The sequence below is a fragment of the Rhincodon typus genome, chromosome 28 (genome assembly GCF_021869965.1).
Source record: "Rhincodon typus isolate 14 chromosome 28, sRhiTyp1.1, whole genome shotgun sequence".
Taxonomy (NCBI): Eukaryota; Metazoa; Chordata; class Chondrichthyes; order Orectolobiformes; family Rhincodontidae; genus Rhincodon; species Rhincodon typus.
This window is the reverse complement of record NC_063359.1, coordinates 23,636,124-23,650,000: the sequence shown is the minus strand read 5'-3', so window position 1 is coordinate 23,650,000 and position 13,877 is coordinate 23,636,124. Positions and strand designations below refer to the sequence as shown.

The window sequence follows — 13,877 nt, the reverse complement described above, 5'->3', positions numbered from 1 at the left end:
TCTAGAATGTTCTGCGCTTTCTCTGTCAAATGTTCTGTCAGGAATATTAACTAGTTGTGCCGTAGTACCTTTGTTCTTTAAATGGTGCTTTCTCTAAGACTTAGAGAAGACTGTGAGAGCCTCTCTTGAGAGTTCTCCTTTGAACAGCAGAGAGGGCAAATGAGTCCTTTTAAAAGTTATGAGAGATATTGATAGAAGAGATAGAGAAAAATAATCTCATTGCCAGGTGGGTTATTAATCAGATGTTACAGATTTAAAATTATTAGCAAAAAATCTACAGAATATGGGGCTAGAATTAGAGAGTACTTGAAGAAGAGGAATTTACAAGACAATGAACCAAAAGGGTATGTGGAACTAAAGCATTTTTGAAAGAAACAGCACAAGTACAAAAGGCTGAATGGTCTCCTTCTGGGGTTTAACTTTCTATGATTCTATGACATTTAAATGTAATAAAGTGTAAGCCACTTCAGAAGTATTTTGCTTATCCTACATGCATAATGTCACTTTAAATAAATGTCACTCCATGGAAGTGGAGTTGATGAGGCAATGACTGAATATCATCTTTCTGGCATACAGTTATAGTCTGGCATTCTTTATTTTCAAGCCCGTTTTAAAAGAAATGCCAAATACTCTTATATAAATATCAAAAGTACAGAAACACATTACTCACAAGTTCATGAATAGAACTTGCACTTTTTAAAAGTTTGTTTATATCAAATTGTTAAGTATTTTATTGATGTTTTGTATTTCATGTAGGTTACTTGAAAAATATGTTCCTTTCTTTATGAAGATGTATTGCCTTCTATTCATGTCAATACCTGTACCAACCACAGACCACACCACTTAGCATGTGTAATAACCGGGTGTTGATTAATGGAGGTGAATAACACTTAACTTTAATCACAAATTTGAAGTACAATGCAAAAAATTCAAATACTAAGAATGCAAAATGAATTTTTGGTCTAGCAAAACAAAACTTAGCAAAACTCAGTGGAACCTCGATTATCTGTTTTTCTGATAATCAAACAGACTTTGCAAAGGATTGAGCCTTGTAAGAGACATTGAACCTATATATTCTTTTGGACTTTGTATCTCATCTTTGCTTGGTGCATAATTTTTTATTTGTGTTGCACGTATCTTCATGTTTGTGCCTTATTGATATATTAAACATTATACTAATATTTAGGGACTTTTGATTTTATATTAGTTGTAATTATCCATTCTTTTGAGGTGCAAATTGAAATTCCATTCTATTATTGCACTCTGTAACAACAGCCAACACACAGTGCACAAATATACCTAGCAACCTTCACGGGAGATTTATTCTAAGAGATAGCATTTGTTATAAAAAACATCAATAAACACTGCAATATATTGAAACCTTGGGCCTATCATTGTCATAAAATTTTGCAATTCATTAACTAAAGTGTGAGATGATGATTGGTTTCATTGGGATTACAGTGTCATTCATTGTGTGTCAAATATTTATTTAACTACCTTCCTCCACCCTTTTGAATGAAGCAAGGGTTTAACCTTTATTTAAACTCATGGATAAGGTCTTTTCTGATTGTGCAGGTAATGAATTTTGTTACCTGGAATGTGCTTTAGCAAACTGCTGATGTCATTCCATCTCTACTAAATTTTATCAGCAACTATTTTGTTTCGACTCTTAGAGTTACAGTGAAAATTGAGTTATGATGCTGTGAGATGTCTGGTTATAGATCCTTACCTATTTTTGAAGATATTTTATTTTCACTTTTGCCATATGCCACTCCTTGGCTAAAAGTGTAAGAAGGATGCTCACTGACAGGTTTTTGTTAGCGCTGATTTTGATGTTGCTCCTAAATTGTGTGCAAAATTACTCAAGGTATCTTGAACAGGAATTATACCTGAGACTAGACATTGTTTGAGTTCTTGCAACTTCTAGAATTGCTACCTTTATGTGACATTTCATGATTTTGCTTGTTGGATATCGTAGAAAAAAACATATTGCTTTAGTCTTGATTCTGCTCCCAATGACCAATGATTGTTGAATACTCATGCAAGTAAGCTTATATTTTTAACAATTAAATGGCTTTCTACCTGTTCTGGCTCCCTGAAAATGATGTGCTAACTTAGTGAAGCTGCAGTACTGAAATACATGGATGTTCAATTTCAGAAGCAGCATGATATAGACAGAACTAAGCAGCTGCCCAACTAGCAGACCAGATCAAATCTTTGCTACATCCAGTTGTGAATGGTGGTGAACAATTGGATAACTAATGGGAGGAGGAAGCACCACAAACTTTCTCATCCTCAATAATGGTGGAGCCCAGCATATAAGTGTGAAATAAAAGACTGAAGCGCTTGCAATCATCTTCACTTAGAAATTTAGATTGAGCAATGTATCTCAGCCTCTTCCTGAGGCCTTCAACATCGCAGAAGCCAGCTTTCAGTTAATTTGATTCACTCCAGGTGATTACAAGAGATTGCCAAGTGCACTGGATGCAGTAAATATTATAGGCCCTGACAATATCCTGATGTTTTGCTGAAGACTTGTGCTCAAGAACCACCCATTCCTCTGGACAATATATTCCAATACAGCTACAACTTTAGCATTTACCTATCATATGACAGGAATGTTCTGCTCACAAAAAGTAAGGCTAATCCAATCCTGTAAAATAATGCCTCATCAGTCCACTCTCAAATTCCAGAAGTGAGATAACAGTGACTGCCCTTGACATAAAGGCAATATTGACCAAATATGGCATGAAGGGGGCCCAACAAAATTGAAGTCAGTTATTATCTGCTATGGTTTTATTTTGTTAGCATTCTTGCTTCTGAATCATTATGTATTGGGTTCAAGTCCTATTTCAGGGCTGAGCACATAAAAACTAAAACTTACACTCCAGTGCAGTATTGAGGGGCACTGCATTGTTGGAGGTCAAACTGAGGTCAATCTGCCTGTGCAATTTCACACTAAAAAGTCAGATTATCTAGTAATTAGCACATTGTTAACCATATTCATAATTGAAATAAAATGTTGGGGGAATATAGATGCCAATCTGTGATGCTGACACAACTGAAACAGAATTAGGAGAAAACACACCACTGGTTGGAGTCATATCTATAACAAAGAAGGGTGTTGTGCTTATTGTAAGCCAATCACGTCAACATCAAGATAATGTAGAAGGCATTCTTTATATTGCCAGGATGATCATCTTGGAGTCATATTGACTTCCAAGAGATTCTGTTTACCTGCGTTCCAATGCAGTTAGTTACTCATCTGGTAATTGATAACTGTAAGCTTATGCACATGCTAAATGAGCAAATGGCATTACAAGTCCCCAATGACCTAATTTGGCAGCTGCTTATGAATAAGGATGACTTGATACCACTACAGTTTGATGGTTTTGAGGTTGTAAGTCAAATGTATGATCTGCAGATGCTGCCTTATATGGGGAGGATAGCCAGTGGTGCTTGAAAAGTTGGGTAGATGGTTTGATTGCAGGTTTATGCACTCTTTCTGACACCTAGACTTCTGCATGTTTCCAACTTAGCCTAATGGGTTTGGTGCCTTCCAGCATCAGTCCCAAACCAGTGACACTAATGAGTTGGCAGGATTGTTTGACCTCTTCAAGGATACTTTCAAGACATCCCTAAAGTGCTTCTACCATCCTCCTGGCATAATAAATAGCAACCTGCCAAATAATGTGTGCAAGCATTAACTTCAACCTATAGTCACAGCAAGGGCAGAGACCATGCTCCACAGAATAGTGATTTCAATCATTGGAATTATAAACTCTTTACTTCCCAGGGCAGTGTTTGTTTTCACCCCAAGGTATGGTTTGGAACTACAACATATTAACAGACATTTAGGCTGATTACTGTATATTTAATCTGATTGCAAAATTGAAAAAAAAGGTTTGTTTGCAATAGATTATATTAATACTTGAGAAAATTGTTTGGGATCAGCTGTTACCATTGTCTACATGAACTTTCACTGAATCTGCATGGGCAGAATTGTCCTAATAGTACCCCTGCTTATTTATCTGCAACAACAACGTGCAGTTATATATCACTTTTAATAGAGTAAAACATGTCAAAATGCTTCACAGGACTATTACAAAGCAACTTTAACACTTAGCCACATAAGCAGATATTGGCATATGTGGTCAAAAGATTGGTGAAAGTATTAGATTCTAAGAGTCTTAAAGTGAAAAAGAGAAATGTTGTGATGGAGATGATTAGGCAGGAAAGAAAGAGTGCTTTTGCTTTTTACAAATGGACAACCCAACACCAGTCTGCATTTTTGAAATGCAGTCCCTGTTGTATGTAGGAAACACAACTGCTATTTTGCACGTGGCAAACTCTCACAAACAGCAATATCATAATGATAAAAACACAAATTAGTTTTTGTGATGTTGATTGAGGATAAATATTTGCGAAGATACTAATTCTCCTCCTTTTCAACACTGTGGTGCCAGACATTCTTTTCCGTTCATTTGAGAGGGCAACCAGCAACAAGGTTTAACATGTCATCTGAAAGATGGCACCTGAGTGCAACACTCCCTCTTGTAACTGATTATCCAGATCGGTACTTAGTTTTTGTGCTCAAGTCCTGTAGTGAGAATTGAATTCATAACATTCTGACTCAGAGGTGGGAGCTTCATCAATTGAAGCACGGTGAAGGGCATTCCATACCTTAAGGCCAAGTTAGCTGAAAGTGTGCTATTAAAAGTGGAGCAATAAAGTTCAAAACTCGGATCGATTACAGAAATTAAGTCCTGGGTGTAAATGTGTGTATTCTCATTGTCCACTTCTGAGTCTGTGCAGAATTTATTATTCTGTATAAATAGAAGCAACATCCAAGTACAGTTTGCATTTTTTGTAGAATGAGTGATAGTTGTCTAAACATGGAAACCTTCCGCATTTTGTCTCTATATTTTGATTTACTCAGAGACAACTGATTATTTTCACTGCAATATATTTCCTAACTTCTGGACACAAACTCCAAGACCCACATTAATTTGTATTTAAGTTTCAAAACAGTAGAGATTACTTCAAACCGTTCAGTCTTTATTTAAAACTGAGGGAACGGTTTTTTGGTCTGATTATTTGAGGATAAGTGGGAGATCTGGAGACATTTCACAATTTTTAATCAACAGAATAAAGAGGATAAAGTTCATGTTAGGGTCAAAAGCAGCTTCAGAGTCCTTCATTTCCATTTCAGACGAAAATATCAACCCACAGTTTACAGTTCTTTCCTTCCAAACTGCCCGCAGCAATACATTCTGACACCTCCGCCGGGTTTGAAAGGACACTGGCTGGATGCAGCCCATTGTTCCAAGTTGGGCTATGAAGACCACAATGACAATCCGCTGACAGTGCATTGGAATGCCGAGACCAGAGGTTCGGGGCTTCGCGCGTTCCGCGCAGCCTCTGTCCTCCTCCCGGGACGGGCACGGGGGCGGGGGAGGGGGTGGAGCCGAGTATGTCTTTCTCTCGGCAGGGGGAAGACAACAAATCTCTGGGTGCGATGCGCTTGCGTGAGGTGCTGGGTTGTTGCCAGCGCGAGCAGCTTGTAGTCCAGTCGAGCGTCATCAATGTGCACGAGAGTCGGGCAAACCGCCTGACAGGTAAACACCATGGGCGACGTGTGCTGAGATTACTGTGAAGGCAAAACATCAAGAGCATGGAGATTGATAACAGAACCAATGGCTACAAGTACGAAGAAAGAAATGGCATAAAACCCATTAGCAGTATGTTATTTGTTTTGTTGTCCCACACTTTGAAATTGTGTTGCATGATTGCTGTAGTAAGAAATGTACGAATAATGGTGGGCAGTTGCACGTTTAGGCTTGTCAATTTTGTTTGTATTCAACTGTTTACCATTGTTTTCAAAGTCCGAACAATACTGTTTGGTTTTGCGGTATGTTTATCTATCCTCCATGCTGATTATAACGGTGGGGTCCCGTCGTTTCTAAAATGCACGTTTGTTTTCAAGAGGTAGTGATCAGGGAAATTTCGAGGTTTCTTGAAGTGCCATTTTAAGCTTAATTTTGAGATAGAATGCAGATGGGGACATTTAATAGAAATGTGTTTCTCTGCAGTGATGAGTCTTTGTAAGGTCGTAAAACGTGAACTTTTGAACTTGAGAGCGCCCTGAAGCAATTAAGAGAAGGCATAATAAGGACACCGCCGAATTACAAAGGATGTATAAAAAGAATAGGAAAAAGCATCAATCAAAATAGCATCGTATATTACAAATACATTCATCTAAGCCAGTGTTGTGGTACACAAATGCAATGTTTAAGGGGCTTTGAGATTCAAATTAATTTCAGAATCAATCACAATGAAATTACTAATATTTTGAAAAGTAAAACTTGAGAACTGTAAGTTGAAATGACCTGTTTGAGTTTTAGTTTTTTCATTAGAAGTGTGATGTGGTTTGTAAAAAGGCTGTCTTAAAAGTTGGATTTTGAAAAGTGTGAAATATATAGTTATATTGTTATGAAATGTCAGCATTTTATTTCAGTTTATGAAGCAGTTTCTTTCGGAATGATACTACTCCTTTAGATGCCTTGTTTACTCTTAATTTACAATTGGTCATTCTGTTTTTTAGATGATTTGCCTATACTCGCAATCTCATTTGTTTCTTTCTAGTGGCCACAGTGTTTTCTTAAATGTTTCCATTTGAAGTTCTGTTAACAATGGAAAAATATGTTTATTTTGAAAATATTAGAATTTGCGCATTTGGAAACTTTTGGGAATTGAATTTGCAAGTTTGTCATTACTCTATTTTTGCTATTCAGACCAGGTAAAGTTTTGCTTGGTGCTTGAAACATGGTTTCCCAGTTTCTATATTATGATGGACATAATTTGCTTTTGTTAAATTTAATTCTTATAAAATGGGTAGTGATAAGAGACAAAGATGGTTTAGCTGATTGTATCCTCTGAAGATAATATGCAAGGTTAATGAATTGTATCTTATTTACTTGAATTTGTATTGTGGATATATCTGCACCACATGGACTGCAGAGATTCAAGAAGGTGACTCATTATCACCCTCTCAAGAGCAATTGGCATGGTCAATAAATCCTGGTCCAGTAATGCCCACAACCTGTGAACAAATAAATATAAAAATGAGACTCAAAAGTGTTTCATAGCTAGTTGAAGAAAACTAAGCAATGGGAACACAACTGATCAGTACTTCAGCAAAGAACTTGCCTCACTGTGAAGGTAGCCTTCTGCAGTTTAGGCTCCGAATAACATAGTTGAACAAGGTATGACTGAAAATTTTCTTGAAAGGGAGAAAAATATTGAATCCTAGCAGAAGATATTTTGCTAACATTTGTAAAAGTTTATTAAATTTGTCTTTTGTGCATTGTGAATTAATTCTGCAAGTAACAACTGTCTTCAAGGCCATGCAAACTTGAAAGCAGGATCCTGTTTTTGAGGTGGGATTGCTACTTGGTCACCAAATCCTTTTTGTGTTATATGAATTACTGATTTTTTTTTGCTGTTATTTTGTAAAGAAAAGCTAGGTTTTATTCTGGGACTTGAGGGGAAGAAATTAAATGTGTATTTTTTCTAAATCTAGTGAGTTTCATGTTCTGCAAATTATAATGTCAATGTTTAGGAATCATCGAATCATAAACCCTTACAGTACAGAAGGTGGCCATTTGTCCTATTGTGTCAGTACTGGCTCTGGAAAGAGCTACCAGCTAGTCCAATTTTCCAGCCCTATCTCTATAGCCCTCTAAATTCATCACTTTCAAACATATATTCAGCTATCTTTTGAAACATTCATAAGTATTCTACCTCCACCACTCTCCCAGGCAGTGTATTCCAAATCCTAACAACCCTCTGAATAAAGAAGTTTCTCCTCATCTCACTTGTAGGTCTCTTGCTGATATCTTGAAATTGTGACCCCTATTTACTGACTACCAATGAGTGAAAACAGAATATCCTTCTTTACTCTGTCAAAATTATTCATAACTTTGAACACCTCAATAAGTTCACCTCTTAATCTTCCCTGCTCCAAGGAGAATAAACCCAATTTCTCTAATCTTTACTTCTGTCTAAAATCCCTTGTTCCTGTTATCATTCTAGTAAATCTCCTTTGCACTTTTCCCAGGGCTTTACATCAGCCTTCCTTAAATAAGGTAGCCAGAACTGAACACAATACTCCAGATGTGGTCTGACCAATGATTTGTAGAGATGTAGCATCACTTCCTTGTGTTAAACTTTCTCCCTGCAGTTGTAATCTCAGGGATTTTATAAGCCTTCTTGACAACTGCTTCAACTTACTTAGTCACTTTGACAATTGTGCACGTGAGCCCTGAGGTCCATCTGCTCCTGTACTCCCTTAAAGTTTGTACCATTGAGGCATTACTGTTCCTCCGTGTCTCTTCTACAAAATACATTACCTCACAGTTCTCTGCATTGAAATTCATCTGCCAGGTGTCTGCCCATTTGGCCAACTTGCCAATGTTAAGTTTGCACATCCCCCATTTGGAAGAGGAATTTCCATTGCAGAATTAATCGTGTAACACTTTGTATGTAAATCCTGTTCAGGAGCATATCTGGATAAACTATTAAGGAAAACATGAAAATGTTCAATATTCCAAAATATCAAACAAACAAATTGTGATATTGTCATTTTAATCGTTAACATTTATTTTATATAATGATTTATTAACTGCTGGTTCTCCGTAACGCACTTTGGTTATTTTGTTATTTGACCTTTAACCTTTCTACATCTTGATCAAAAGAATGTGTGTTGGAGAGGAGAGGCCTGGCTTATCTGCTAATCTAATGTTAACAAAACACTAATGCAAAAATGGAGGTAGCAGTGATTCTCGCAAATAGTTCTGATTGCCAGTAGCTTTGCCTTTGACTGTACTTTGCAATGTTGGAAGTTACGTACAATACATTTATTACTACTGCATGTTGTATTTTGTACAAAGTGGCTGTTGCATGATATCTGTTGTGATAATATTGGTGTTCTGTGAAAAAGTAAGTATTCATTTATAAATAAGAAAAGGGTTGAGAAATAGCCAGAGCTTTCAGTCCATAGCTAAATGCTTAAGATTCTGGAACTAGGTGTGTGTTTTCAATTTGGCGTGCTACATTTTTAGGAGATGCTTTAGGTCTGTTGGAATGTTTGTCTCTACATAGAACCAAAAAAATTGCAGATAAATAGCTGAAAATGAGATGTGATGCAGATTCTTTAACTTGTGGGCCTATTATAGTTCGGCTTATTAATTGCGTTATGGGTGGATCTGTGGGACATGATATAACTTTTTGGTAAAATACTACTATATAGAACAATTCAAGTTTAAAGAAATGAACAAAGTGTTTTATCTGTAAATAGACAGGGGAACTAAGTTAGGACACAACAAGGACATGGTTCATTTGAATAGCCTTTTAAAAATTTAGTTATCTATAATTTTAAAATTACATACAATTTTCAGCATAATCTAAGAAGTAGTGATATTTTACATACAGACTTTATTGATGGTCTGTTTCCATGTTTCAAATACAATTTGTTTGCTAGTAAGTAACACTTAAAGTAAAGTATAAATTCCTTTTGCTAGAGTAAAAGCCAGTGCTAAATCATTATTATCGATTTTAATATGAAATACAACAATCATCGAAATTAAAATCCGCCGATTTCTGTTGTGCCACAGAGTATTTTCTTAATATTTCTTGACATCCAGTGGTGATCATCTATCTCTGTGTAGTATCCTTGAAGCAAATTTAATGTTTTGTTTTGGGGATAAACAAACAGGTCTCTTCATATATAAAAATAAAGTATCCTTATTTTTACAGTAAATTAATGCTTTTTAGTTTGGATTGTAGGGATGGTTGAAAGTGGAAAATTTTACATTCAGATGTTTAGATTGTTCTGAAGGCAGGCTAAAAGCAACTTTTGCCCAGCAAAGTCACAATATGTTTGGTCTTAACCATAATCTCTTCCCTTCTCTCTTTTCTCTAGCCTCTCCTCCTGTCCTCTTATCTCTTCTCCCTTCCTGTCTCTTGGCTTGCTCACTTTCTGTTTATGGCTTGTGCTGTATCAGAAACTACATTGCAGGTGGTTCCAGGATATTAATGTTGAGTTAGCCATCATTTCTGCACTGGAAAGAAAAGACTTCAAACTCTGCATGAAACCATGTTCTGATTTTGGAACTTGACTTCTTGCTTTTTTAACATTGAGGTTAGGTAGCAGCTTGGTAAGGCACCAAGCATCTCTGTGCATGCCCATGCATCTCTTTTTGTGTGCTACTCCATCATAGTCTTTATCTGAGTCCTCTGCAGCACAACACGTTTGCATCCTTTCCCCTCGAAATTGACACACCTGTTCCCCTTTTTCCTTGGCCTTACTGGAGCCCAATTGTGCTGAGATACTCGTCATCTGCTGATCTTGCCATTGCTGTCTTGAGTATGTGTGGTGCTAATATCTGAGCTGGTGGCTGCATGATTCAGATCAATTGATGATGTTTCTTTTTCAAACATTTGAAGTTGTGCACCCTTCAACATGAGGCTGTATTGGCTGACAATGTGGTACGTCTATGAACTCCAGAAGCATAAATGCAGAAGGGGAAGGTCACAGTGAGGGACAAAGGAATTAGGTGAAAAACAACCTTGGTAAGAGACATTTGATGATATATTCACTGATCTTGACCACTTTTGCAGCACTGCAACCATGCCTTCAGGGATTAAATCTCATGGTTACCTGCTTCCACTCCCTTCATGATGTTTGCCTTAAATGCCTCCAAAGTCACCTGTGGAAATAAGATATCTGTTTTTTCCACCTCCTCCCCTGAGGCTTCCAGTGCTGCATCTAAACCATTGGAACTCTTAGTGTTCCAATACACTGCTTCAAGCATTTTCATCAATTGCTGTAGCCAGAATTTACCTTGCCTTTAAAAAGTACTAGTTACCTTTTTGGTAACTGAATTCCAATAAAGGATAAATTGAGAAGAGAGTCAAGCATGATACTGTTGTAAAGTTATTTATGTGTTGTAAGGAATACATAATGGTTCTTTCTGGCACAATTGAAATTGAACAAGTTGTATGTTTTGTGCTATGCTGCACTGTCATAGATGAGCAGGCAGAATGACGTTTCATTGATACCTCGATCATCCTGACAAGGAGATTTCCCCATGTGCAGTAAATGGTATCAGTGAATTTTTAGACCAGAATGCTTTATTTTTGCCTTTTCTCCTTTTGAAGACAGTGAATTATGCTAAGGACATAGTCCTGCCACTGTTGGCAGACCTCTAGTATTACTGAGATAGTGTGTATCAAGTTTTTCAATCTTGGGAGGGAGAGTGAAAGCTAGTAATCCTGTCCTTGCCTACTTCCAGCACATGGTCACTCAAAACAAGAGTGAGCCTCATATTTCCTTCCTTCATTTAGGGAGGTTAATTATGAAGCTCTCACCACTGCCGCTAGCAGAGATCAGCTAAATCAGCATAGATAAGGAAACTGTCTAACTAAGGGTTACTCCTTGTTCCTCAAATTTCCATATATGATGCATTTAGCACTTGAATTATGGTGTGTACATGATTTTGAGCATTATATATTTTAAGAACGTTTTAAATAATTTTAATTGGATCTCCTTTATCATTCATTTCCATTCCATTAATAAATCAATTCAATTATTTCATTGTTGTATGGCTTTTGTAATTGAAAATAGGTCATTACTTAAAACCTAAATCTTTAACCGCAGAAATATCTTGTGTAACTAAATTCCAACAAAAGGTAAGTTGAGAAGCGAGTCGAATATGATTATTGTAGAGTTATGTACGTGTAATAAGGGATATGGAATGGCCCTTTCTGGCATATTTAAAGTTGTACAAGTGTTTTATTTCAGTAAATAAGAGAAACTTACTTCTTAGTCTGTACTTCTTGAATGCGAAGCTAAATGTTTATCCAGCTGCTAAGTATGTTGTTCAAAGAGAGAGGCTTTAATTGTGTAGTCCATTTTTATTCCCAGTGATTTGCATAAGAACAGGATCAAAATCTTTTTCAGCTGCTGTAGATTGGAGAATTCTAGTCGTCTTTAGTGTGTGTGGTATTGCTTTGATCCTTCTTTAGTCTTCAGGTCATTTCTTTTCAATGAATATTTGCAATAGCAAAAATTTTACTACTTGAGTTCCCTGTCCAAAGGCAGGTCTGACTGACAGCTTCACAATTTTCTCCATCTCCTGGCAAGGAGAGAGGTCCTTATTCCACCCCAGCCAGAATGGGAATCAAACCCATGCCATTTGGCACTAATCTGATCCATATTGGCCATCCATCTAACTGAATCAAATAACATTGTTCTACTACCTGCCCCCTCAAAAAGAAGAGTTTGAGTTGCAGTGGCAACATTCTTTTCCACTTGTATGTTGTGGCTTAGATAATGAAAGTAGAGGCTATGATTTTGTTCTATCATATGGATAACCATATGTCATCTGTCATTAGCATACATTTGAAAGATTTACATGTAACACTGGACCTCTTTATGTTGTGATAGCTTGGAGTGGAACTTGAACGTGGAGGTTCTGGCTCAGAGGCAGATATGTTACCCACGTGTACTGCCTTTGCTAATCATTTTAAAGTATTAATCTTTAACCACTTATCAAAATGGGTGAAGCATTGGCTGTTTTGCTATATCCACAGAGGCTGCTTGGCCTGCTGTGGGCCTTCAGCATTTTCTGTTTATATTTCAGATGGTTAGCAGCCACAATATTTTGCTTTCCTAGTAGCGGAGTATGTTATTGGTACTGATAGTTGGCAGCGTAATTATGACTGTAGGATTTACTGTGGAGCAGACCTAGCAGCATATAAGTGTTATAGCTTGCCCCTCCAGAGGATTTTGCATGTCATGTATCGAGATGTGAATTTACTGATGTAATGAAATTCTCCTGTACTCAGTATATGGAGTAACTTAATCACTCAGGTGGTATATGCCGTAAGAATATTATGGCATGGCTATTGATTTTAAGCTGTTAAAGAATGATTGGTGTAATGTTTGTGCCTCAACTTTAATGCAGTTAGGGAGTCTTTGCGTTTTCATCTGCTACAAAGAAGTTCTTCTTCAAATTGTTTATATTTTATCATTTATTTCTACATTCCAGGATTGATCCGTTCCCCAAAATTTAACATCTTTGAAACTCAGTTTCTTTTGTTTTCATTCAGAACTACCCAGCCTGAGTTTCTTCCAACCCAAAGTCTCTGTATACATTTAACATACATCTTCTTCTGTCTGTAACACCATTAACTTCAAGATCTTTGTTTTCAAATCACCTCCCCCATAGTCTCTCAAAACCCTACCAAACCAATCTCTTTTAACCTACCCCCCTGTTTTTCTGAATATAGAGCACTGTTTGTTCTTCAGACTACTACCAGTGCCCACTTCTTCAATCATTAAACCCTTGTTCTATTGGCACTCATGCCATAAACCACTTTGTCATGCTACCCCTTTGCAAAGTCTCTTAAAAATTCTATCTCTTTAACTGTGCTTTTGGTCTACCCAGCCCCCATTCTTTTTGTCTCCTGTGTCTGTCTTGTTGTAAAGCGTTTTAAACCTGTAATCTTTGCAATTAGCCCAATGGATGGAGGTGGTTGTTTCTTTTCGCAAAAGTCCTGTGCCTCTAACGAAGTTGGTCTGTTTAAGTCTGTTTAGCAATGCATGTTTCTTGGTGCTTGCTTTACTATATGAGGAAGTTGATCAAGAACTATCCAGAGTTTCTCATGAAATTAGGTGGTAGTTATTTGTATTCCTCCTTAGGATTTGGTGAAGGTGATGCATGAGATTCTGCAGTCTAATGTAGAGGGTAAACAATGATGAGCGAGATATCATGATCTTTTCCCTTCTCTTGTATGCTTGTAACCTACTCCTG

At 37.0% G+C, this 13,877-nt stretch overlaps 1 protein-coding gene across 1 annotated transcript in view; it reads left to right on the top strand.

The window, feature by feature from the left end:
* Nucleotides 1-5,546: 5,546 nt before the first annotated feature.
* LOC109916791 (nuclear receptor subfamily 6 group A member 1) overlaps nt 5,547-13,877 on the top strand; it is a 366,169-nt gene continuing 357,838 nt past the window's right edge. The window contains exon 1 of the mRNA XM_048613642.1: nt 5,547-5,741. Within this exon, the coding sequence (XP_048469599.1) occupies nt 5,675-5,741 (67 nt within the window). The 5' untranslated portion in view covers nt 5,547-5,674. The remainder of the gene's footprint in view (nt 5,742-13,877) is intronic.